The sequence below is a fragment of the Manis pentadactyla genome, chromosome 8 (genome assembly GCF_030020395.1).
Source record: "Manis pentadactyla isolate mManPen7 chromosome 8, mManPen7.hap1, whole genome shotgun sequence".
Classification (NCBI taxonomy): Eukaryota; Metazoa; Chordata; class Mammalia; order Pholidota; family Manidae; genus Manis; species Manis pentadactyla.
In genome coordinates this window covers 59,614,559-59,639,521 of record NC_080026.1, presented here as the reverse complement: position 1 = coordinate 59,639,521, position 24,963 = coordinate 59,614,559, and the positions used below count along the sequence as shown (strand labels likewise).

The following is a 24,963-nucleotide window of genomic DNA, read 5'->3' as shown; positions in this document are numbered from 1 at the left end:
AAATGTTGAGGGCCTGCCTGCCAAATTGCCCTCCACAAAGGTCTCCTCCCACTTGCAGAGTGTGGGGGCATGTTTCCCCCATGTGTAGAAGCCCTTGTCACACATGAAGCCCCTGGTCACAAGTTTTAGCCTTTCCCTATCCCCTGCTAGCTGGATCCTGGAGAGATCTGGACTTTGGGTTGGGGGCCTGGGCAGGTTGTGAGAGGTCTTTTCAGCAGGGTCCTAGAGAGGCCCTGAGAACTCTAGTGGTGAAGGAACGCCTGACACTCCCTAGGGCTCCAGCCAGGCTGCCCCCACTCCTTCCAGTCCCTGACTCGGCTGTTGTCTTCTGCCCCTGCCCAGTCCTGGGACAGCTTCTTCCAGAAAGCCAGTGAGGAAGCCTCTTGGGGCCCGGCTCAGCCACGGCCTCCCTTTGTCGTCCCTGAGAGCAGGCCAGCAGTCTCGAGTTGGACCAAGACCAGCAAGCTGGTGGAGGACCACCTGGCCGTGCAGTCCTTGATCCGGGCCTACCAGGTGAGCAGCTGGGAGGGCACAGGCTGCCAGGCTGGACTGGCTTCTTGGGGTTGGCAAGTGGCAGGTAGGAGGGAAATCACTTGGCTCTGGTGTCACTCTCAGAGAGCCCTTCTCTGAATCTGCCTTTGGGTGCCTCTTGCCTCCTGGCAGCCTCTTGCCTCCTGCTACTCCGTACTGTTCATATCACCACCCCCCTGGTATTTGATGTGCATACTGATTTGTCTGTGGTCTTCCTCATGGAATGTTATCTATCTCACACACTGCGCCTGGCACCTGGAGGAGTACCTAGTTAGTAATCAGCTGTAAAGGTTGAATGAAAGTTAAGTAGATTGACCCTTGTTAATGTCTGTTTTCTCTTTTTGACTGAGCATTGCATGAGGACAGGGACTGATACACAGCAGTGCTTAATTAGTGTTTATGGAATGAATGAACAGGTCGGTCAGCAGCTCTCCCTACCAGCAGCTCTGTTCTGGAGACTTGGGCTCTCCCCTGCTGGGTGTGTAGCCTGGGCCCCTGCTCTGTCAGAGTCCTGGTGATGCTCCGTATTCTTGGTCTTGACTGAACAGGACTAATTGGATGGCTGCTCATGGTGTTCATGCCATAACAAGTGTAACCATTTGGGATCTCTCTGGGAATTGGTGGTGGAGGGTATTTCGTAAGATAACCTTGTCATTCAGACATGCAGAAGAAAGGGCACAGGCCTCCCGGGCCCTTGGCAGAGAGTTCATGGGAGGGAGCAGCAGGTTGCTGCAGGAGCGGGGAGGCCCTAGCAGATGGAAATGGTGCCTAGCCTTTCAATGAGGGACTCTGTGTGATATGGCAACTTCATTGTCGTGCACTAGCTGTGCTGGTGTGCAAGAGGGAAGATGAGCAGGACTGGGCTCCCTCACTGGCCTGAGGACCCGTGGAGTGTGGGCCACCTGCAGGCAAACAGCTTTGGTTGTAATTATATTTTTCTTGGCTGGGTGAAAGAAGCATAAAGTGATGTAACCATTGACTCAACAAGGAAGAAAACGGGGCTCTAAAACTCTAATAAATGCAAGGTAACATTCAGGGTGCTACCTGAGGGCCTTATCTTCAGAGCACAGTGCCCAGCTCTTCAGCTGCTTTTTGTTCTTTAACTAGAACTTTGTTTTTTAACTTAACAAGCACTGAACAGTCCTTCTGGCAGGGTAATCTCTGGATTCCGGCAAGTTACTTTGTATTTGCCTAGTGAAAATCTGCCAAAGATTGTCCCTGATAGGACTAAGCTCCCACCAGGGGAGCTGCGCCCCTCACAGGCCGGAATAAGGCAGAGTTCTGTTTGACTCATTTGCACCCAGTACTGAAAGAACCCCAAACTTACTATTACGTACATTTTCAAACACATAAAAGGTTAGAAGAATTATGTAGTGAACCCCCACATCTATCCATACAGGGTCAGTCTTGATTCATCTCTTAACCACCTCTGGCCCTAACCTATTGGCCACTGACTATTCTGAAGTAAGTCCCAGATGTGTGATTGCATTCATCACACATTTCAGTAGGTATTTCTAGAGATAAAGGATCTTTAAAAAATACACCATGATGGCATTCTCACACCTAATATTAATAACAAAGGTCCTAATGTCATTAGGTGTCCAGTTGGTATTCATGCTTGCCTGTTTGTCTTATGATTTCTTTTTCCTGCTTGTTTTAATCAGGATCCAAATAAAGCCACAGGTTCTGATATATTGATATGCTTGTAAGTCTCCTGTACTCTGCAGTTTCCCCTCAATTCCTTTTTGCTTCTTGCCTTTTTTTTTTTTTTGGTAGAAGAAACCAGTTGTTTGTCCTGTAGTTTTCCTGAGCCTGGGTTTTTCTGATTGCATCCCCATGGTGTCACTTCATTTCTCTGTTGGTCCCATGCAATTTCTTTAAATTGGTAGTTAGATCTAGAAGCTTTATCCAATATAGATTTGGTTTTTTTGTTTCAAAATCAGCTTCCTGGTGGTGATGGGCACTTAAGCAGTTGGCAGCTATGGATGATTATTTCCTGAACACAATAATTCATTTGGGGTGGCAAAAATACTGATATTCAAATTCTTTCTTTCTTTATTTGTTACCTGAAATACTTCTATCAGGAGAAACTTCCTTTTGTCAGCTCCGTTTATCCTGAGGTACAAATTGTATAGGACAGGCAGAATCAGTGCTTGATTTTTCTTTTTATTGACTGATTTCAAAATTACAAGGTGGTTTTCTAGCATCTTTCAAAGATGGCCTCCCTACAATGGTTTTTCTTATGTTTTTCGTAGGGTGCATGCATTTAAACATATTTGATGAGTTCCAACCTGTCAGAGATACTATCCTTACCATCGCTCAGAATGTGTCCTTATTTTCAGCCGCAGCAGTGTTTGAGCACCCCTCTGCTGTCTGGTATGGTGCACAATGCTCTGAGTTCATCTCGTACATTTCTGCCCAGCTCTGAAACCGGCCGGTTCTTCAGGGGGTGCTGGCAGCGTGTGCCACTAACACAGGAGAACAAACAGGGTAACAACTAAACAGTTTAGTGCTCTGGCCATGACTTCTGTGCCTTCGCAGTGGTTAGAGACAGAAAATATGTACTTGTTTAAAAGATAACATGCATTATGGGTTTATACTGATGCTTTTACATACTTCAAAGGTAGGAGGTAGGGTTTGTCCTTGGCCTCATTGGTCCTCTGTCACCATCTCCTTTTAAAGATGCCAAGATAGAGGGCCTCACAGACACTAATTCAATGACTTACTTGATTTTCCCACAACCCACCCACATGGTCTTAGAATACAGTTCTAGTACTGCTGCTGCTGATGGGTAATAGAAACGAATTGATGGTCTTTTTGCTGGCAGTTCTGTTCGTCTTTAGGGACTATTCTGTTGGTCAATTGGAATAGTTCCTCTCTGTGTAGTTATGCCACCAAATGGATACGTTAATTCATTTGTTTTACTTTCAATTTTTAAACTTAATTTTGTTTTATAGTGCTGTGAAATATTTACAAGATTCCAGTGTCAAACCTTTGAAATAGGATATATTCTCAAAAGCTGAGTTTCTAGCCCTGCCTCTCTACCCTGTTTTGTCCCTTTGCCATAGATAATAATTTTTCTTATATTCTAACTTACTCTTTTTTTTTTTAGGAGAGCAAGGCAGAGGCTTTTATTTAGAGATAAAATGAGAGGACAGAGCTCCTGGCTCATGCCAGGAGGGGGCAAGAGAGCCCCGGGGTGGTGCGTTGTCTAGGGGTTTTATAGGTGATTGAGAGACAAGGCCTAGGGATGCACACCTGCTAAGGGGTCCCAAAATGTTCATCTTTGAAGAGACATTAAGTTTCTTATTAGTCTTCTGGGTTATTTACAAGAAATTTACTGCTCTGATTCCCTCCCAGGATAGCAGCTTCCAGTTCTGGGAGCATATCACTCAAGACTGCCTGCTTTGCTGCCAAGATGGGCTGAGTTATTGTCTGTTTGTTAAAGAGTATGTTAAGAAAGTTACTCTTTAGCAAATTGGGTTTTTAAATGAATGCAATCTTATTTTCAAGATGGAATCCTTCCTGTTTGTTTTGGGCTCACCTGTTAAATTGTCCATGTGGTGAGTCACTTGACAAGGGCTGGAGGAAGAAAAGCAGCACCTGGGTAAAGTCAGAAAAATAAGGTGGGCCTCCCAACAGGCCAGAGCAAATCCCACAATGGATTATCTTACTTTGTTTTTCTGGAGGCCCTCACCCCACTCTATAGACCCATGGTCCTTGTCTCATTCCCCCCTCTATAGATGGAGACCCTAGCTGCTGCTAGGGAAAGGGGGCCACAACCACTCTGGCTGCTTCATGCTGAGCGGGGGTGTGGTAAAGGGTGCAGCTAGGTCTTCATCACTTGTCAGCCGAGAGGCCTTGGAAGATGGCCATTTTCATCCTGGGTTCCATTTCCATCACCATTTGCAGCTTTATGGCCTCAAAAAGATTTAGAAAACCAGCTCCATATCGCAGTAGTCCATGGGACTTCTGGGCCTGACCTAGCTTGGACTTGTTTTCGGAGTTCCTCAAGTGAATCAGAGGCATATTGTGGATATTTTGGAATGTACACATAATACTCGACTTCAACTATAGCACAGGTCCCACCTGTGCTACTGTTGAGATGTCTAGTGCCATTCTATATTGTATAATGCTTGGCGCATTAGTTTAAGTTTAGTATTTAGAAGAACTATTCCTTGGGTAGTATCATTTAAGCCCTTTTTGAGTAAAATTGGTTAAGGATTTGATATGCCAAATGACATCTTCTAAACCAAGAGATGATATAAAAATGGAGGTTAGATGATCATATCAATGAAAAACACTCCTAGTCCATTGATGCTGGAGGCTTGGGAATTTTGCAGGGTGTGGGATGTTCTTAGCCCAACATCCTTGCAACCAAGGAAATTCCAGAGTGCACTTCACTATCCACCCTGGAGGGAGCTACGGCCAGAGATTAGTTCTGCCCGGCCAGTGAGTGCTGTTAGGGGCTGGCCAACGGAAACCAGGGAGGGTTGTTCAATCTGTGGCAAGCCGATCTACAAATTTCTTTGTTCCCAGCAGAGGGAAGCCTTTTGATTTAAGCATCCTGCCATTGGAGTGACCCAAATGTACTTGTCCCAGATTTGAAAAAAAAACTACATTCATATCTGTGATTATTTGCATGGAGAATTGGCACATTGGAGGCATTTTGTGGTTGAGGTAGAGCTATAATGGTAGTTCAAATTTTTTGTACCATCATAGAAGAGGAGTGTATGCCCTTTAACTTATTGAGACTTTAGACATGAGAAACTGCTGTGATAATTAGAAAACCCGTTGCAATTTTTCAAAATTAAGAGCAGACTAATAGCTTAAGGAAACTTTGTCCTTTTAACAAATAGAGAACAAAATTCTAATTTTGATACTAAAACTCATGTGCTTTAATTTCACATAGCATGACTATATCAATTCTTCCACAAACTTTCTATAACTTTCTTTTTTTACGTTCAGAGTTCTCTGTCTTTAAATAACCAGCTGTACTTTAGAACAAAGTTACCTTCTTTTTTACCCTTAATAAAATACATTTCAATTCTATATACCTCCTCTTGTCAAAACACACATCTTTTTCAGCATGCAGAGATGTTTTCCTTATTGTTCTAAGTAGTTTTAATTAGAACTTAAAACCATTAGAACTTAAAACCATTAGAACTTAAAACCATTAGAAAATTGTAAATTGTTACACTAGCATTCTTTAGATTGACAAATTTATGAACACATTTTATAATTTCTGGAAACATGTTCTTTACAGCAGAATTTCTCACTAAGCACAAAATGTGTCCACTTAGCAAAACTTTAAGGTTTTAGGTTACCGCAAAGATTTTCAAGCCATTTGTAGGTATATACTCTGTAACACACACTTTTTTTTTTTTTTTGTGAGGGCATCTCTCATATTTATTGATCAAATGGTTGTTAACAACAATAAAATTCTGTATAGGGAAGTCAATGCTCAATGCACAATCATTAATCCACCCCAAGCCTAATTTTCGTCAGTCTCCAATCTTCTGAGGCATAACAAACAAGTTCTTACATGGAGAACAAATTCTTACATAGTGAATAAGTTCTTACATGGTAAACAGTACAAGGGCAGCCATCACAGAAACCTTCGGTTTTGCTCATGCATTATGAACTATAAACAGTCAGTTCAAATATGAATACTCATTTGATTTTTATACCTAATTTATATGTGGATACCACATTTCTCTCTTTATTATTATTATTTTTAATAAAATGCTGAAGTGGTAGGTAGATACAAGATAAAGGCAGAAAACATAGTTTAGTGTAACACACACTTTTAACACACAATTATTAAGAAATTCAGTTACTACACTTATTAAAGTTCACTCGTTCTTAACCACCATGCTAGATTACTTACAAAACCTTCACTAAACATGACAAAGTCAAGCCTCTCTTTAAGCATTCTTGTCTTTTGAATGATTTAAGCTAGGCTATATTGCAGAAGATACACTTCTGTCTCAGGGAGTCTAATTTAAAAACCTCCCAATTTTTGAGGATAATTATGAACCCAGTAAGTAGAATAGATTTCTAATAAAAGGATTTAGAAAACCAGTTTTATATTGTGATAGTCCACAGGACATTTGACCATTTTCCTTCCTTGTGGCAAAATAAATTTAGCTGCATAACCTTATTATATTGTATACTTCTCTCAGGGGCTGAGCCTCTCTAATCAGAGAGTTTGTATTGAGGCCAGGCTTGTGTGCAGAATACAACTTATTCTTTTAGTGCACATATTTATTTGTATATATACAAATATATGCAAATGCATATATTTACTCATATCTCCCCTTTCTTAGATAGTGGGTAGTTTGCCACACACACTTTTCTATAATTTGCTTTTTGCTTAACAGTATTTTACAGAGACCACCTCCTAGGAGCAGATAGGGATTTTCCTTTCTCTTTGAATAGCTCTTTAGTACTTCCAAGTGTGGACCTACCATTTCGATATGCCAGTGTCCTATTGATGGACATTTGGGAATTTCTAGAATTTCACAGTTCCCAACAGTATTGTAGTGAATACTTATGTGTATGTATCCTTTCCTGTTTTTGAATGCTGCGTGTTGTACTTTTAACCAGAGTTGAGCTCCTGCCACCTCAGTGGCCATGGCAGGGACCTCATAAGCAACTGTGTGGAGTGGTTGGGTGCTGGAGACATGTGGAAACTTGAAATTCTGAAGCAGGAAGTGAGGGGCAAAGGCCCCAAACCTCCCTTTTGGTGAGGTTTTGTCCAGCTGCATCCCAGCCTGGCCCTGACCTTTTCCCCTTCTCCCAGATCCGAGGCCACCATGTGGCCCAGCTGGACCCCCTGGGCATTCTGGATGCAGACCTGGACTCCTTTGTGCCCTCAGACTTAATCACAACCATCGATAAATTGGGTGAGACTTCCTGTCGCCCTGGTGATGCCGGAGCCAGCAGGTGCCTGTGGCCCAGTGAGGGGCTTGTAGTCCACCATGCTTCAAGGCCCTGGGACCCAGTGAGCAACCCAGGAGGCTTTCTTTTGACCCCTGCCCATCTGCTGCATAGTGTCCCTGTGAGGACTGTCTCCCCATCTTATCTAGCTGGTCACCATGCTCAGCAAGCTTGAGAGACATGTCCAGGACTGTCTCATGGCAGCAAGCTGGGCTCTACTCTTAGCCTCTATTCCCTGCAGACAGAGGGTCCATGAGCTTTAGGCTGGTCCTAGTGGGGGGGTACCTGTGGGACTGTTGAGAGGTCAGAGATACTGCTGGGCCCCACCTGGGCCTGATCCCTCTCCTCCTCTCTGCTACCTGGGCTGTGTTGTGTGTGCCTTCCCAGCCTTCTACGACCTGCGGGAGGCTGACCTAGATAAGGAGTTCCAGTTGCCCACAACCACCTTCATCGGGGGCTCTGAGCACACCCTCTCCCTGCGAGAGATCATTCGGCGCCTGGAGGTGAGCCCAGGCGGGCGAGTCCAGCACTGGTGATGGAATTCTTTGGAGTGCATTAGAAGGAGGGAGGGAGGGTGCTGTCTTTTCTGTTTCAGAAGGGCAGTCATCCTGCTTCCTAGCTCCTGTGGAGTCCCACCTCTCCCCACAGAGCACCTATTGCCAGCACATTGGCCTGGAGTTCATGTTCATCAATGATGTAGAGCAGTGCCAGTGGATCCGGCAGAAGTTCGAGACCCCTGGCGTGATGCAGTTCTCTAGTGAGGAGAAGCGGACCCTGCTGGCCCGGCTGGTGCGCTCCATGAGGTTAGGCCCTCAGCACTGTCCCAGAAAGCCCGTGTGCTTGGAGGGATCTACTCCAGGGCTGTACAAGTTGTCCCAGGCTCTAGCTTAGAAATTAGGGAGATGCCTGGCCTGGCAAAGACAGCCAGGACTGGATGGGCCTCACCCCCTAGGGGCGAAGCCCTTACTAGGAGCCCTGGGGCCAGGTGCTCAGGCTGAGCTGGGCAGGAAGGCAGGGATGGGGCTCCAGGAGAACATGACAGCAGCGGCCCACTAAGCAAAGCAGATGTGGCAGAAAGTGGCTGTGGGAATGTTAGAGCAGAAGATGTCCCTGCGTGAAGTGAGTGCAGCAGCACCTCCCCTCACCCAGGACACTACCCGCTGGGCTTCTCTGAAGCTGGACCCCCAGGGCTGTAGGAGCCTGGAAGGGCATCTGGCTCAGCTGCTGGGTGCAGAGTACATCCTTGAGTGGTGAGGTTTGGGTTGGAGTTGGGGTTGAGTGCTGAGGAGGTTTTTGGGGTCTGGGAGAGCCCTGTGCATGCATGGGCATGGCTGAGAGCAGGGCCATGGCTCGTTGGAGCAGTTTGAGTGGAAGGGGGAGACAGGGTGATAGCTGACTGTGGTGCAGGCAGAGGTTTTCAGATAAACCGGGAGGATACCTCTGCTGTTTGGGTCATGCAGTGGGGGGACTTTGCAGCTTCCTATGTCCTGGGCATCCAACTCTGAGCCCTCACAAGCAGCCCCCGTGAGCTCCAGTCTCTCCAACCTTTCCCTTCTCTTTTTCCAAGCAGGTTTGAAGACTTCCTGGCCCGGAAGTGGTCATCAGAGAAGCGGTTTGGTCTGGAGGGCTGTGAGGTCATGATTCCTGCCCTCAAAACCATCATTGACAAGTCCAGCGAGATGGGAATTGAGAATGTCATTCTGGGGATGCCACACAGGTGGGCTGCCCTCCCCCTCTCTACAGATGGAGGTGTAGGAGGGATGAAAATCAGCAGGGGTGGTGGTGGTGGGACCTGGGGGTAGAGGCAGGGTGGCCTAGAAAGTTCTCTGAGTTCCTGCACCCCGGCCTGCCCATCGCAGGAAGAGCCACGCACTTGGCCAAAGCCTCGTGGAGCCAGAAACCAACGAGGTTCCTCAGACTTGGTTTCTCTCTCACCACGTTGTGGCTGCCCCACGGAGGGTCAGAATTTCAGGGATGTGTCATGCTTCTTGAGGTTCCTATGGACAAGGAGATGTGGAGGAGGCACGTCCCAGGAAAGTAAGGGCAGGGCCTGGCAGGTGGCCCTGGGTTGGCATCCTCTTGAGGGCATCTCTGGAGGTGAGCTGAGGGTTTGTTCTCCTGGCTTCAAGCTGACTGCATGTTTCCCTGTGACCTGGAAAAAGGCTTGGAAGGCTGGCCTGGCAACTGGGCATTTATCTCTGAACTGGAGCCTGTGGGCTAATGAAGAGTACAGCCTGGAGGCAGAGACCAAGGTGGGCAGGGATCCTGCAGAAGTAGGTGTAAGAGGAAGTGCTGAGCTGACTAGGACAAAACCCCCGTTTCCTGTGCCTGTTTCCCTCTGCTCACGGTTGCCTGGCCCAGGATGTCATCAGCACAGAGGGTGTCCATGTGTCCAAATGCAGCATGAGGAGGACCCTATCCTATGGCCTGGCTGGACAGGAGCTTGGGGTTTGTCTGTCACAGGCTCCTTGCTCTGAGGGGTCCAGAAATGCTCAGTGGTCTGAGGCAGCCTGGATACGCAGGGCTTCAGTGCAGCTATGGGTGAGGATGGCTCAGGTAGTCAGAGGCAGCTTTGGGACTGGATGGTGGTACTGGGCAGGCTCTGGTCCTGAGGAGGTCTCTGGAAGCCAAGAGGCTGTTCAAAGGCCTCTGTAGTGGGCGAGGGGGCGTTTGTGGCTGGAGGGCTTTGCCCAGAGGGACTGAGGTTGTTCATGTGGCTCCTGTGGCCCCATAGGCCTGTCCCTGCAGAACAGGAGCAGCCCACCTGGAAGAGGGCTGCCCTTCAGTCACAGGGCCCTGTGGGGCTGGAGGTCGGGCTGGGCTGTGTGCAGGTCTGGGACTGGCATCTGCTGGTGGGCTGGAGGGGGTGAGTTCTGAGTCATCCCTGGAGCCCCCATCAGGCTGGTAATACCCCTGGATAAAATGCCCCATCATGGGAAGTTGAGGCTGGACTGGAGAATCCCTGGTCCCTTGCTGTTTTCCTGCCCCCCAATCCTCCACCCCTCAGACCCCAGCAACCCTGAACAGTTCCTCTGGTAACTCCTGATCTTAGGGTCACTGCAGTCCCTTTTTCCCTATCCTGCTTCAAGATGCTGCTGGGTTGGTAGGTGGGGGGTAAGAATTGTGTATGAGCAGCTGTGATGCATTAGCAGATTGGGATCAAAGTAGTGAGTAGGGCTAAGCTTTTGGAAGGCATCCTGCCATGAGGCTGGGTGGCTCCATGCTCATAAGGGCCCCTGGAGTCTGAGACCTGATAGGGTGTCTGCCTTGTGGGAGCTGGCCAGCCAGGACCACTCATGTGTCTCATAGCTTGAGACAGGACAGAGAGTGGGGCCTCCCTTAGGCTCCACCCAAAGGGTTCCCCCAGCTTCTCTGCTGATTCTGATAGGTCCCAGGTGGGCAGGGAGCTGGGCAATGTGGGGACCTACTGAGGGTGGTGGCCTCTGCACCAGGTGAGAGCCCAACTCCCTCTGGCTCTGGTTCCAGGGGCAGGCTGAATGTGCTGGCCAACGTGATCCGCAAGGACTTGGAGCAGATCTTCTGCCAGTTTGACCCCAAGCTGGAGGCGGCAGACGAGGTGGGTGCCAAGCCCTGGTCTCAAGAGCCCCTGGAGAACAGGGTGTTTGGGAGGTGCCTGAGGAGTGGCTGAACCAGGAGTATCTAGGCTCAGACAGACCTTGAGAAGAACAGCTATGCACAGGAGTGGGAGGGAGGTTAGGCATGTTTGCATGAGGCCACTAAGGCATTGTGGAGCGAGTGCTGTGTGGTCTCTGATAGCTGGGAGAGTCCTCACCTCAGATAATCTGGGTCAGCCCCACTGTTCCCAGTTAGGGAAACTGAAGCCCAGAGATGCAGGGAAGTACCGGAAGGTGTTTACTTTAGTCTTTGTGGCCGTGCCTGTGCACAACGTCCTGTCCTCCAGCCCAGAAGGGCCTCTGCACTCCCTTGTTTGCCTTGGGAAGTCAGGACGGTTTCCTGGTCTACTGATGAGCAGAGGAAACACTTTTGCTGACACCCGTTTCCTGGCAGGCATCCCTGAGACTCCAGCACGCAGTACAGGTGCTTAGTTGATTAAAATGAGTCATGTTAAATGACTGCTCCAAGGTTGTCTGGCGCATTGGGACAGAGCAGGGACTAGAATCCACATCTGCTGACTCCCAGCCCAGAATCTTCCTGAGACCCTATTCATTTTGCTCAGGTACTTTCACCTCTGTGAGCCTCAGTTTGCTCCTCTGTCAAATGGGGATAAAAGTACCTGCCCCTAGGATGATTGGGGAATCAAAGAGTGATGTGTAAACTGTAAATCCTGGCTAAAGAATACTGTTAAAAAGAGTATTTAGTGGATTTTTTTTTAATTAAAGAAGAAGTAAAAGCATTGTTAAAAAAAAAACTTCTACAGTAAGAGTAAGGTTCCTTGCTGAGACCCCTTTCCTGCTCCCCAGATGCTCTCCTGAGGCCAGTTTTTATTTGTATTAGGGTGTGTACTTCCAGAAATGTTCCACCCAGGTACCAACACCCATATTTGTCCAGTTCAGCCTTACTTACTTGTAAAAGGCCCAGGGGGTAGCTGTGACAGTGCTCTCAGCATCTTGTGTTCCACTGCACGAGTTGCTGTTGCATAGCATACGGGAGCTCCCTGAGCTTCAAGCGTCCCATTGGCTTATGTTGCTTTCTGTTGATGGGAATGCAGTTGCTGTACTGAGTGTGTTTGACGTGTGTGAGTATGTTGCTCATGGTGTCTGAGAGATGCAGTGGCTGGAGCTCAAGGGGCAGGACTAAATAACCCTCCAAGAGCTTTTGGACATCAGCAAGCCCACCCATGGTGTGTGCAAGAGTCCCAGGCCCCCTTCTTCCCTTTGTTGAATCTTCCTGTCTTTTTCCCCATGATATTTGCAACAGTGAACATATTTCTGTGTTACAAAGTGATTGCGTTTGAACGTATTTCTTTGTTATGAATTTGAGTATCTTTTCACAGATTTTTTAGCCATGTTTATTTTTCTGTAAATTCCTCTTCATGGCTTTTTGTCCTTTTTTCTGTGGGCTTTTGGGCTTTATCTTACCAATTTGTAGAAGGGCTTTATATACATGAGGGAGTTAGCCCTTGGCCTGCATTTGTCATATAAATATGTTTCTCAGCTTGGTTTTCCCCCTAACATAGTGCATGGGTTTGCTGCCCCCTTGACAGATTTATTAGATTTTAGCTATCTTGTCTTTTATGGCTTCTGAGGTTTGTGCATTGTTTAGATAGGCCCTCCCTCCTCCAGGTTCATAACATGTCATGTTGCCCTCTGACAGCATGGCTTCATCTGTCATGTGTACATTTTTGGTCACTTGGTGTAAAGAGTTAGGTAGGGGTCCAGCTCCAGTGTTTGCCCGGAGGCCTGACTAGTGGCCTAGCACCAGTGTTGAGCCATCCTTCATTTTTCTGCTTTCACTGTGCTGGCTGGTGCCTCACCCCTCTCCATGCTGTCCTCATTAATGTGGAGAGGCTGTGATGAGGGAGCTTGTCTGGCCTCTGAGGCACCGCCCAGGGAAACTGCCTGCCCACCTCAGGCCATCCTGGAGGGCAAGGAGAGTCATGTTGAGGGGAGCGGGGAAGAGTAGTTCAGGGATAGCACAGTCTTCCCAGGAAGCAGAATCGGGATGTCCCAGCTCTACCCTGGGCTCGCATGTGGGCCCGTCATATGGGACGGGAGGGGTTCATCACGTCCCACCTCAACCTGCAGGGCTCCGGGGATGTCAAGTACCACCTCGGCATGTACCATGAGAGGATCAACCGGGTCACGAACAGGAACATCACTTTGTCCCTTGTGGCCAACCCCTCCCACCTGGAAGCTGTGGACCCTGTGGTGCAGGGGAAGACGAAGGCAGAGCAGTTTTACCGAGGGGATGCCCTGGGCAAGAAGGTGGGCTCACTGGGATCCTGAGGGGTGGGCTCTGAAGGCCTGGGCGCTTGGGCTGGGCCATGAAGGGTAGGTGAGAGGGGTGGACTCTAAGGGCTGTGCTCTTAGGGGCCAGGCCCTGGATCCCTGCAGTGCAGGCAGCAGGGCTGAGCTGCATGGGCTGGGGCTTCTCCTGGCTCACATCCTGCCCTGCAGGTCATGTCCATCCTGGTCCATGGAGATGCTGCCTTTGCCGGCCAGGGTGTCGTCTATGAGACCTTCCACCTGAGCGACTTGCCCTCTTATACCACCAACGGTACTGTGCACGTCGTCGTCAATAACCAGGTGAGGGCCTAGGCTTCTGCAGGCTTCATCAGTGTCTCCTATTCCTAAAGTCCAGGCAGCATGTGGGAAAGGGTGAGCCGGGTCCTGGTTTTAATCCCGCAGCTCTGCTGCTTCCCAGCATGTGACTTGAGGCAAGATGCCTGCTCTCCTCAGCCTTACGGTCCTGGTTTACAAAATTGGGAGATCTGTCTATCTAAATCTGTCTTCCTATCTGTCATGGAGAAAATTTAAGGACAAAAGAATACAGATGTAACTAGCACAGAGGCTGAACGTGAAACTAGATCCTACCTTGACCTACATATGAACTAGTTAGAGAACACAGCTATCACAGGCCTTTTCTTTTCAGGCAGCTGTGGTTAATAACAGTTCTTCTGAGCATAACCCTGAGCCCTAGGTTAACTGCCTTATTTGCATAAAATCACTTAATCTTCACAGAAAATCTCTGTGAGGTAGGAATCTAAGGAGCTGTTTTAGTAGGTGAGGAAACTGAGGCTTTGGAAATTTAAGTATGTTGCTCAAAATTGTTCTCTTAGTAACTGCTGGGTCTGGACCTTATCCAGGCCTGTGTTCCTCATGGGTGTGAGGAATACAAATGTATTCAAATACTGTATACAAATGATTGCAGAAAAACAGAGCAGGCCTGCTTCTCCTGGGGTTACTGCCATCCCTGCAGGACCTGCTGCTGTGTCTGATTTTGGGGCTATTCATTGTACACCCTCATGTCCCACATACCTCCTGGTCTCACCTGACAGACCTTGAGGCAGACCTCTCTGCTGTTTCCCTGGCCCACTATTCCCAGGCAGGCACCACCTGTCTAGCTCTAAGTAAACAGAGGTGCTTCTGCAGATAGGCTTCACCACTGACCCCCGAATGGCCCGCTCCTCACCGTACCCCACCGATGTGGCCCGGGTGGTCAATGCACCCATCTTCCACGTGAACGCAGATGACCCAGAGGCCGTGATATATGTGTGCAGTGTGGCGGCCGAGTGGAGGAACACCTTCAATAAAGACGTCGTGGTGGACCTGGTGGGTCTGGGGGGCCGAGGTGGGGGGTGTGCCGAGCAGGCCAGGTCTGCAGCATCTTTGGCAGTTAGGGCTGGGAGTGCTTCTTGGATGGAAGGTTTAGTGCCATCAAGAGCCACCTGTACAAAGACTTGGGAGTCGGGTATTCAGTGATGGGGTAGTTAGGGGGCTTCCAGGAGCTTCAAAGGGTGCACCTGATGCGACCCAAGTGTGCAGTGACTGCTGCTTGCCTCGAGGCAGGGACTGAGCCCCCTGTCCTTGCTGCCCCTGCAGGTCTGTTACCGCCGGCGTGGCCACAATGAGATGGATGAGCCCATGTTCACGCAGCCACTAATGTACAAGCAGATCCACAGACAGGTGCCGGTGCTGAAGAAGTATGCAGATAAGCTCATTGCTGAGGGCACAGTCACCTTGCAGGAGTTCGAGGTGGGCAGGGGTTGCCTTGTGGACACCTGGGATAAGCCTAAGGTGGAGCCCAGACCCTGAGGGTGGTTGCTGATGTTTCTGGCCCAGTGCTGGGCACTGACAGTTTAAAGAAGTAGCCAATATTGTTCTTGTCCCCAACAGTCCCAGTTATTAAGGGGACAGAGAACCAAAGACATTTACAGCCTGGTGGGGCACAGTGAATGCTTCCATTCAAGGGAAGCTCAGCTTTAGTGGTCAAGGAAGGCTTCCTGTAGGAGGAGGCCTGAGCTAGATTTGTCCCTGCAGTTACCTATGGGTGCATTGTCCTGCCTTCGGGGAGCTCTGAGAGCAAAGACTGGGAGTCTCTCCTGAGTCTCTTCCAGGTCTCTTGCGTGCTGGGAAGGATTCCCCCTGAACTCTGAGACTTTGATCTCTGCAGGAGAGAGGAGGCTCAGGAAAGATGTTGGGTAGGTATAGGAGTGGACCTGAGACAGAGGCCAGCAGAAGTTCTAGAATGTAGGGACAGGGACCAGGGCTTATGAGACCAGGTTGACTGAGCCTCTGGCTGCCAAGGGCATCACTGGATCAATCCGTGTCTTCACCGTGATTGCAGGAAGAAATTGCTAAATATGACCGGATCTGTGAGGAGGCGTACGGCAGGTCCAAGGATAAAAAGATCCTGCATATAAAGCACTGGCTGGACTCTCCCTGGCCTGGTGAGTGAGTGGCATATGGCTGAGAGTGATTTACTTGGGACTTGGGCTCTGGCACTGGGACCAGGGTGGCCCCTGATGAGGGTAGTCACTGCCTAGCCCTGAGGCTTCCTTCACACTCTGTTCCTGAGACCCCTCAGGCTGTGTGGGGCTGATTCTTAATAAGTCAGGGTGGGCCAGGGTAGAGGGGAGATGGCATTGACCTCTGAGCACACAGGACCAGCTGCCCCCCGGGAAAGGCAGGGCTGAGCCAGGGTGGGCAGACTCCAAAGTAGAGAGAGCCTGGTGGGTGGTGGGTGCTCAGAAGACCCCTCTGGGGTGGAGCTAGACAGCTGTGGCCCATGCAGGGTGCTCAGGGGAAGATGTTGGGTAGGTATAGGAGTGAGCTGTGGCTGTCAGCTGTTGCAGTTCCTGATGGTGGGCTCAGGGTTTGAGTGCGAGGCAGGGCTGAGGAAGAGGTGGGCCCCCGAGTCCTGGGGAGGCAGGCTGACCACCACCACCCAAAAGTACACAGAGTCTCTGCCCTTTCAGGCTTCTTCAATGTGGATGGAGAGCCCAAGAGCATGACGTGCCCAGCCACGGGTGTTCCTGAGGATGTGCTGACCCACATTGGCAGTGTGGCCAGCTCTGTGCCCCTGGAGGGCTTTAAGATCCACACAGGTGAGGTTATTGTTCAGGCTTCTGCATGGGCCACTGCTGCATGCTCCACATTATGCCCCTCAGGAAATGGTGTCAGGGGTCGGGGAGCCTCGCCTGCATCCCATTCTGTCACTGGTGGGTCCGCTGAGCTCTCAGTGCCTTGTTTGTGCCCCTGCGAGGTGCCTGTGACAGCAGCTGCTCAGGGCAGGCAGGTGCAGGCACCAAACTCTCGGCTGCCTGTTTGCATCGAGTTCTTTAGCCTCCCCAGAATAACTCTGTGAGGTGGGAATTTAATTTAATAGCCTGGCTGAGTGTTAGTGACCGGGCTTCCATAGAGCACCTTGGATTTTTCCAGTGCCTTTGCTGGGGGCATCCTTGGGTCAGGCTGTAGGAGACCAGGGAAGGAAGGGTTTCCTGCATGGCTGACAGAGGGGGACCCCCAAGCACAGCTGAGCTCTCAGCTTCCCCACTGGATCCAGGGGGCTGTTGGGCCTGGAACAGGGCAGGAGTGCTGGACTTGCTGGTGGTCTGCTACTTTGGGCCAAGCCTGAGCTGTAGGTGATCTTTGTCTATACCTCTTGGCTGTGGCCACTGTGGCCTCGGCTCAGCAGCTACTCCCCGTGGCGGTAGTGGGGTGTGTGTATGGATCCCCTGACTGGCCTGTGGGAGTTCCAAGGATTCCTCTGCAGTGTACACAGAGGCCCTGGTGTCCTGAGGAACTCTCTCTAGGTGTAGGGCCCACAGGAGCCCAGCATGAGCCGGTGTCTGGGTTCAAATCCAAGCACCTTTATAGTTGTGTGATTGTGAGTAAATTATTTCCCTCATCGGAGGCTGTCTCCTCAAGTGGAGAGTGGGAACAGTTGGCAGGACCCTGTGGAGTGGTGAGGAATGTCCCTGTCTCAGTGTCTGCACATGGTAGATGCTTGCCTGGTGGGAACTGGTGCTCCTTCCTGAAGGGAGGGTGGCTTGTGGGCATGGGGGCTGCAGGGCAGTCTGTTGTGCTGGCTGGAGGGGTGCCGGAGCAGGACTGCCTGGCACTGGGCCTCCTTTGGGAAAGGGTGTGCATACACATCGGGGTCAGGGCCCTGGTGCTACAGCTGTCCTGGGTGGGACTGCCGAGCCCCTGCACCCCTCAGGCCAGCCCTTCCCTCTGGCAGGCCTCTCTCGAATCCTGCGGGGCCGTGCAGACATGACCAGGAAGCGGACAGTGGACTGGGCGCTGGCAGAGTACATGGCCTTCGGTTCGCTGCTTAAGGAGGGCATCCACGTGCGGCTTAGTGGGCAGGATGTGGAGAGGGGCACGTTCAGGTGAGGGACTCTGGGCTCCAGGCCCTGTGGGCACTAGCTTTGTCCCCATGGAGCCAGTGGGGAAGCTGAGAGCTCAGCTGTGCTTGGGGGTCTCCCTGCGTCAGCCCAGCAGCTCTGGAGTGGAGCTGATCCTTCCTCCTCTTCCTAGACCTTGTCTGGAGAGCCCAAGGAGGGCCCTTATTCCCAGGTAACCCCATTGTTATCCCCAGCCACCACTCTTGGGCTGAGCCACCAGAGGGCCACTGGGCCGCCTCTCTGCCCCCACCAGACAGGCTTACAGAGCTGACTGCTTGGCTCAAGCTGTCAATCACTATCAACCCTCATGGTCATCCATCCATGGGCCTCAAGGTCCCTTTTTCTTCTGCGAATTGCTGTCAGGCTGCCCCTCCTGATCTTGCCTGTTCATGGCTGAGGCTTTGAGTCCAGATGTAGGACTTTACACTTGTCATTTGTCCCCAACACATTTCCTCAGTTTGGGGCCCCCAGTGTGTTGGATTCTGACCTGTTTGCTGCCGTGTTGGTGAGTCCTGGTAGTGTGGCTTCTATGACTTGACATGCCATCTTTGTCAGGTCCCAGTTGCTCACTCCTGCTGGTCTGGCTCCAGCCGGGGGCCCTGAGGGCTGCCCCATTGCACCCTGAGCTGCCTGTCAGCCCTCGTTGGGCCTGGGTTCAACCAGGTGGCCCCACTTAGTGCAGCAGTTCCTACCTCCTGTGGACCTGGGCAGAGGTAGTAAAGAGGCTGGCAGGATGGGCCAGGGTGTCCCAGGGCTGTGGCCTCCCAGGGTCTCAGGCTGTGCACTGCACATGGGAGGCCAGCAAGGCAGGTCTCATCAGCTGCCTCCTGTAGATGAGAAGCTGAGGCTCTGAAGTCTGCACTCCAGGACCCCCAGTGCAGGGTGTGTGAGCTCCTCTGGGAGGGAAGGCTGCCTGGAGGAGGGGCCATATTGCTTTGGCTTTCTGGGGCCTCCTTGGTTTCACCATCCAGTGGGATTTTGTCAGGTTTGCTGGCACAGTGACGAAGTCTCACCTGACTCCTGCTACCTGACCTGCCTGCTCTGGGTGAACAGGTGCCAGTCCACCTGCCCTCCACCCTTTCCCTGTCTGTCTCTGTCCAGTCACCGGCATCATGTTCTCCATGACCAGGAAGTTGACAGGAGGACGTGTGTTCCCATGAACCACCTTTGGCCAGACCAGGCTCCCTACACCGTGTGCAACAGCTCCCTCTCGGAATATGGAGTTCTGGGTGAGTCAGACACTGCCTGCAGTCAAATGGGCCCTGTGTTCCCTGGGGACCAGAGAGGGTCTTGTACCAGCTGGGGTCCCTGTTTGCCTGGGTAGGGGCTCTGTGGATACCAGAGCCCTGTCCCTGGGCACCAGCCCTAATGAGTCCAGACAGAAAACCCTAGATAGTCCTCGGTGGAACACAGCCACTGACAGGCTCTGAGCCTGGCCCTTTCCATGTTCCTGACCCTCGGCTCACCTCCACTGAGTTGCCCCCAGCAGCACTGTCTTGAGAGTCCCTCCCTGGGCTCCGGACTCCCTGGACTGTGTCCCCTGTACTCTGTCTCACTTGGCTTGACCTGTAGTAGCTGGCCCTCTGCCTCCCTCACTGCTTCCTCCCAAAAGCAGGGATTCCCCCCAGAGACCAGCCACCTACTCTGGGGAATTGCATCTGAGGCTGTCTCCACCCCTTCCCTTCAGCAGCCCTGCAGATATTTTGGGGGGGCTTCTCTTGGAAGACAGCCCCTGCTGTTTCCCCAGGTATCTTTGGATTTGGCTCCTGGTCTAGATAAGGCTGAGAGTGGCATCTCTGGGTGTCTTGTTAGCTTGTTAGGAAGGGAGATCCTGGACTTTGGGCTCCAAGGAGCCCCTAGGCTCTTGCTGGCCTTCTGGGAAGGATGGGTGGAGGCAGGGAGGGTATATGAAGAAGGTGGGTTTGGCTGGGACCACTGCCATTTGATGACAGTATGTGGCAGGCTCTATTGTGGTTTCCTGTTTAGGCTTTGAGCTGGGCTATGCCATGGCCAGCCCCAATGCCCTGGTCCTCTGGGAGGCTCAGTTTGGTGACTTCCACAACACGGCCCAGTGCATCATCGACCAGTTCATCAGTACCGGCCAGGCCAAGTGGGTGCGGCACAACGGCATCGTCCTGCTGCTGCCCCACGGCATGGAGGGCATGGTGAGGGCGGCGTGGTTGTGGGCCCCTGCCTGCTTGTAGGGTGGGGGGTATATGTCTTCCAGGCCTCTGGAACACATGGGTCTGCTCAAAGTGGGGTCTGCATAGGTCTCTGTTGTCGCTGCCGAAGATAGTGATGATGATGCTCTTACCAGCAATAGAAGGATGTAGCTGACGTGTCTGAGAGCTTGCTGTGTTTAAAACTGTGTATCAACTCTTCCAATTCTTACAACAACTTAATGAAGTAGTCCTGTTCCCACTTTCCAGATGAGAAAACTGAGGCACAGAGAGGTGGAGTAGCTTATCCAAGGTCACACAGCTCATGGCTGGGAATTGAATCTATGCTGTTCAGTACCGTCTGTCCTCTGGTGCCTTCCTAGGTGACCAGCCTGTGCAGGCACACATAGGGGGAGGGAGGATGTGCAGGTCAGCGTGGGAGGGGAGGGGAAGAGCATCAGGAGATGTCCCTCCCCACACTCCACCCCACCTCCTGGCTGTAGGCATGCAGCCTGACCAGGTGGGGATGGGTGGGGTTCTGCGGGCTGCAGGACAGCACAGAGCATGACAGGCTCAGCCCCTGCCTGGCTGTGTGACCTGGGCACAGCCTTCCCTGCCCTGGGTGGTCAGGCTATGGCAGGTGTCTCTGAGGGCCTGTTCAGCTTGGACTAGTCTTGCAGTCAGATACTGATGACTGGTGTCATTCCTGGGGGCTGTACAGAGCCTGGGTGTGCTGTGCTGAGCGCCATGCACAATGTGTGTAATCCTGGGGAAGGCTCATGGCTAGACCAGGTGTGGGGAGAATGGAGTGCCCTGCTCAAGGTCACCCAGCTGTAAAGGGCTGGAACTGGCTGGTTGGGGAAGGGTAGGCTGGCCTGGCTGCACCTGAGGGCTGGGCCCTTGGGGCCCTGAGGCAGGTCACCCTGTCCCATGGGAACCAACTTAGAAGTTGGCCTGGGGGCAGTGTTGCTTCTGTCCTGGAGCCAGGCCGCCCACATGGGTGAGATTGGGAGTAAGAGTCAGATCTAGGTTCGAAATCTCCTTCTGGCTGGGTGACCTTGGTTATTTCTTAATCTCTGCTCACCTTCTTTTGTAAAGTAAGGAAGCAAAAGCATCTACATGGGGCTGCTTGCAAGATAAATGAATAACGTGTGGGGTCTGTAGCACTGTGCCTGGCACGCAGCAGCCTCTCAGCTGCTGTAGGTTAGAATGTACTGGAGAAAGCAACTCAACTTTGCCTCCTTGCCTTTTCCTCCTGTCCCCACATGGTCACTTGTGCTGGCTCTGGCTAGGCCCTCCCCTGAAGATGCCCTCCTGCTCTTGTCCCCTGTTCCTGGTTCTTTCCTGTGGTTTAGGCTCCAGAGTGAGGATGCCTCCTCTGAGGAGCCATCCAGACTCTCCCTCGAGCCCTGGGTCCTTGCAGACCCAGGTGTCTGCCCTTTGTGACAGAGACCTCCCTCCTCAACTTGGGACAGCCTGGGCCATCAGGCATTTGCTTTCAGGGCCCGGAGCACTCCTCAGCAAGGCCGGAAAGGTTCCTGCAGATGAGCAACGATGACTCGGATGCCTACCCTGTGAGTATGCCCCCCAGGACAGGGCAGGCATGTACCCTGCTGTCCTGCCTAGGCCAAGGTGTGGGTACCACAGGTGGACTACCTCCCAGCCACACCCTGTCCCCTCAGGTGTTCACTGAGGACTTTGAGGTGAGCCAGCTTTATGACTGCAACTGGATTGTGGTCAACTGCTCCACGCCGGCCAGCTACTTCCATGTGCTGCGTCGGCAGATCTTGCTGCCCTTCCGCAAGCCGGTGAGCTACCACCCTGTTTGTCACTGTAGCAGTGTAGGGGCCGAATGTGGGAAGTCCTGCCAGGCAGGGGTGGCTAGCAGCTGGGTACATTGTTTCCCTTTCAGCTGATCATCTTCACACCGAAATCTCTGCTGAGGCACCCAGAGGCCAAGTCCAGCTTTGACCAAATGGTGTCCGGTAGGTGCCTGGGTGTGTCGGGCAGGTGGCTGATGTGGGACCCAGTGGCCCCTGGTGTGGGTTCTACTTCTGGGACTCTTATGTCCTCACGTCTTTTGGCCCTATAGCAGCTCCTGGCTCAGTCCCCACCAGCGGCCAGGTTGGGAGGTTGGCATGGCAGCCACTGACTGGTCAGGCTTTGGTCACTTGGGCTGAGTGCCAGGGCCGGAGTAGTTAACTGGGAACCCCCAGTCAGCCACCAGGGCTGGCCGGGCTGCTTCAGGGATGCTTAAAGATGAGAGGCCTCGTGGAGGTCTGCTGTGTGGTGGCGTACTGAGTATCATTCATTTGTCCATCCAGTTCATTCATGCATGAATCAGTCATTAGTGGCCCTGGGGACCCCATTACCCCTCCAGGAGCTCTCGGCCTCATTTACCTGAGATAAAGCGCCCGAGGGGTCAGGTGTTAGAACTGAGATGTGATCCAGTGGAAGGTCAGGGAGGGGCAGGTGTGGGGGTGTGAGGCTTGGTAGAGCAGAGCTGTCTTTGAAAACAGTCCTAGGGGCTGGGGCGAGAGGCAGGGGCTGGCCAGGAAGGGCCTCATGGACAGGCATTCGTTTGTCACTTGGGTGTGTTTGGGTGTCCCCTCCAGTGGGGGCACAGGGCCGAGCGCACAGCTGAGAGCTCTGGTGCTGGCTTCTCCAGTGGGCCCTGGTAGTCACTGACCCTCTGTGCCTTGGTGTCCTCACCTGGGATGAGGAGACACTGCAGTAGCTTCCTCAGGCTTCTGCAGTATGCTTGGCCTGGTACCTGCCATACGCCATGAGCTCAGGAAGGAAAAATGGATAGGACTTGGAGATGGGGGCTCAGTCATACGGCCGAGGGAGGGAGGAGTGTGGAGGGTCTCCCGAGACAATTCCTCATCTTCCAACTCTGAGCAGCTGTGGAGTGTGCAAGGAAGGAGCACGTTTGGGGTAGACCTGATACCGTCAGAGGACATCACCTTCTCTGTCCCTTCCAGGGCCCCTCCCGCCCACTTGCCCTCTCCCAGTCAGTCTATCACCTGAAATGTCGATGCTCCCAGGGCTCTGCTGTTGACTCGAGCCCATCTCCACCCCCTCCCTGTGACATCTCAGGGTGTCATCTGTCTCCTGCTCCATTATTTGGCCTAAGAGGTGCCCAGTGCAGCCACATACCTAAATCTGGGGTTCCTCAGTGGCCAGCAAGAGACTGCGGGTGCCAGGGATAGGGGCCTGGTAGCTCAGGACTCTATCATGCTTGTCGGTCCCCCAGGGACCAGCTTCCAGTGGGTGATTCCTGAGGATGGGGCTGCCGCGCAGGCCCCTGAGCAGGTGCGGCGGCTCATCTTCTGCACGGGAAAGGTATACTATGACCTGGTGAAGGAGCGGAGCAACCTGGGCCTGGAGGAGCAAGTGGCCATTACACGCCTGGAGCAGGTACACCCCAGCCCCTTGCCTGGTCTGTGATGGACGAGGTCAGATCACCAGTCTCCTGGTTTTGGGCAGTGTGCCAGGCAGGGCCAGGGCTGGAGCCCATGAGGGGAGCTATGGCTGCTCTGCTAAGCACCCAGCCATGGGCACACTCCCCTTCCCGCAGCTGTGCTCCTCTTTCTCCCTGCCTGCCTCAGATCTCACCATTCCCCTTTGACCTGATCAAGCGAGAGGCAGAGAAGTACCCAGGTGCAGAGCTGGTGTGGTGCCAGGAAGAGCACAAGAACATGGGCTACTATGACTACATCAGCCCTCGCTTCATGACCATCCTGAGCCGGGCGCGGCCCATATGGTACAGGATGGATGCTGCGGGCGCAGGGGAGGGTGCCTGCCGCCACCTACCCCTTGCCTCTGCTGAGCCTGGAGGGCTCTGGGGGCTTGAGGCTGTGTCCTGGCTCTGTCAGCCCTGTCTGCCATGTGACCTAGAACCAGCTATTGCCCTTCTCCTGGGAGCATTGGAAACGGGCTGGGTCCCCTCGTCCTTGCTGGCTCTGTGACTGTTGGTGACAGGTTGGCTTCCCTCCCCGCCCCACTGGTCAGGGATCCCTGTCAATTCTGCCTTACAGAGAGTAATCCTGTATTTGTGCTCCGCAGCCGGATCTGAACCAGAGCACCTCCTGCAGGTCTCCAATATCCTAACTCTGGTCTTAGGCCAGTTACTTAGTGTCTTGGAGCCTCAGGCTCTTGTCTGCAGCAGGACGGTGATCAGGATTAGATCTGATGCAGTCCTGGGGAGGCGGCTGGGCCATGCCCAGCCTTCTCCTCAGCTTGTCCCTCCTCCCCCAGGTATGTTGGCCGGGACCCAGCAGCTGCACCGGCCACAGGAAACAGGAACACTCACTTGGTGTCTCTGAAGAAGTTTCTGGATACTGCCTTCAATCTCAAGGCCTTTGAGGGCAAGACATTTTAGAGCTGGGCAAGGTCCGGCTGGGTCCTGCTTGGGGACCTAGGAAGCTGGTGAGGGAGGGGTGGTGCTCCTACCCAGAAGGGCTTTCTGGGGCTACAGGATAAAACATACTCATGTAGGGATTGAGGCCAAAGAGTAGGCACTGCTGGCTTCAGTATCACACCATCTTGGGCCTTTGTGTTTGTTTCAGAATCTATCGGGACTGAACCAACCAGAGGGGTCTGATAGATGGGATGTAGTTGCTGAGTGTTTCCAGAGCTGCCCTGGTCTTTCTGGAATTTTTGTGTGGCTTCCCCATCTATGTCCTTCCTGTCTCTGCAGGCAGCCACCCAAGAGGCGTGTACTTTGGTCTCCCTCCCATCCTGGGAGATCTGGCTGCTACTCACCCACTCCGTCCTTGTTCTTCTGTAGATTCAAGGAATGTTCTCTTTTGTGCTCTTAGAAATAGAAATTTTAGCAATAACAGCCAGGTGAAGCAAAACCATGCCAGGTGATTTATATGTGCTCTGTTTTATGGGGCGTGTCATAATGAGATATGTCAGCTTCTGTGTGAAATACAGCCACAGCTCATGTGTACCAAAGTAGAAAACCAAATAATGGATAAATAAAAAAATGCTTAC

At 52.0% G+C, this 24,963-nt stretch overlaps 1 protein-coding gene across 3 annotated transcripts in view; it reads left to right on the top strand.

Annotated features, from left to right (window-relative positions):
* OGDHL (oxoglutarate dehydrogenase L) overlaps nucleotides 1-24,963 on the top strand; it is a 68,188-nt gene extending 43,225 nt beyond the window's left edge. For all 3 annotated transcript variants that reach the window (XM_036927203.2, XM_036927202.2, XM_036927201.2), the window contains exons 4-24: nucleotides 343-513; nucleotides 7,337-7,439; nucleotides 7,861-7,976; nucleotides 8,122-8,276; nucleotides 9,044-9,190; nucleotides 10,960-11,050; nucleotides 13,200-13,379; nucleotides 13,572-13,700; nucleotides 14,547-14,726; nucleotides 14,997-15,149; nucleotides 15,742-15,844; nucleotides 16,373-16,501; nucleotides 17,638-17,788; nucleotides 18,905-19,032; nucleotides 19,790-19,968; nucleotides 21,465-21,536; nucleotides 21,645-21,770; nucleotides 21,875-21,947; nucleotides 23,219-23,382; nucleotides 23,574-23,728; nucleotides 24,223-24,963. In XM_036927203.2, coding sequence (XP_036783098.2) covers nucleotides 343-513; nucleotides 7,337-7,439; nucleotides 7,861-7,976; nucleotides 8,122-8,276; nucleotides 9,044-9,190; nucleotides 10,960-11,050; nucleotides 13,200-13,379; nucleotides 13,572-13,700; nucleotides 14,547-14,726; nucleotides 14,997-15,149; nucleotides 15,742-15,844; nucleotides 16,373-16,501; nucleotides 17,638-17,788; nucleotides 18,905-19,032; nucleotides 19,790-19,968; nucleotides 21,465-21,536; nucleotides 21,645-21,770; nucleotides 21,875-21,947; nucleotides 23,219-23,382; nucleotides 23,574-23,728; nucleotides 24,223-24,346 — 2,829 coding nt within the window. In that variant the 3' untranslated portion in view covers nucleotides 24,347-24,963. The remainder of the gene's footprint in view (nucleotides 1-342; nucleotides 514-7,336; nucleotides 7,440-7,860; nucleotides 7,977-8,121; nucleotides 8,277-9,043; nucleotides 9,191-10,959; nucleotides 11,051-13,199; nucleotides 13,380-13,571; nucleotides 13,701-14,546; nucleotides 14,727-14,996; nucleotides 15,150-15,741; nucleotides 15,845-16,372; nucleotides 16,502-17,637; nucleotides 17,789-18,904; nucleotides 19,033-19,789; nucleotides 19,969-21,464; nucleotides 21,537-21,644; nucleotides 21,771-21,874; nucleotides 21,948-23,218; nucleotides 23,383-23,573; nucleotides 23,729-24,222) is intronic.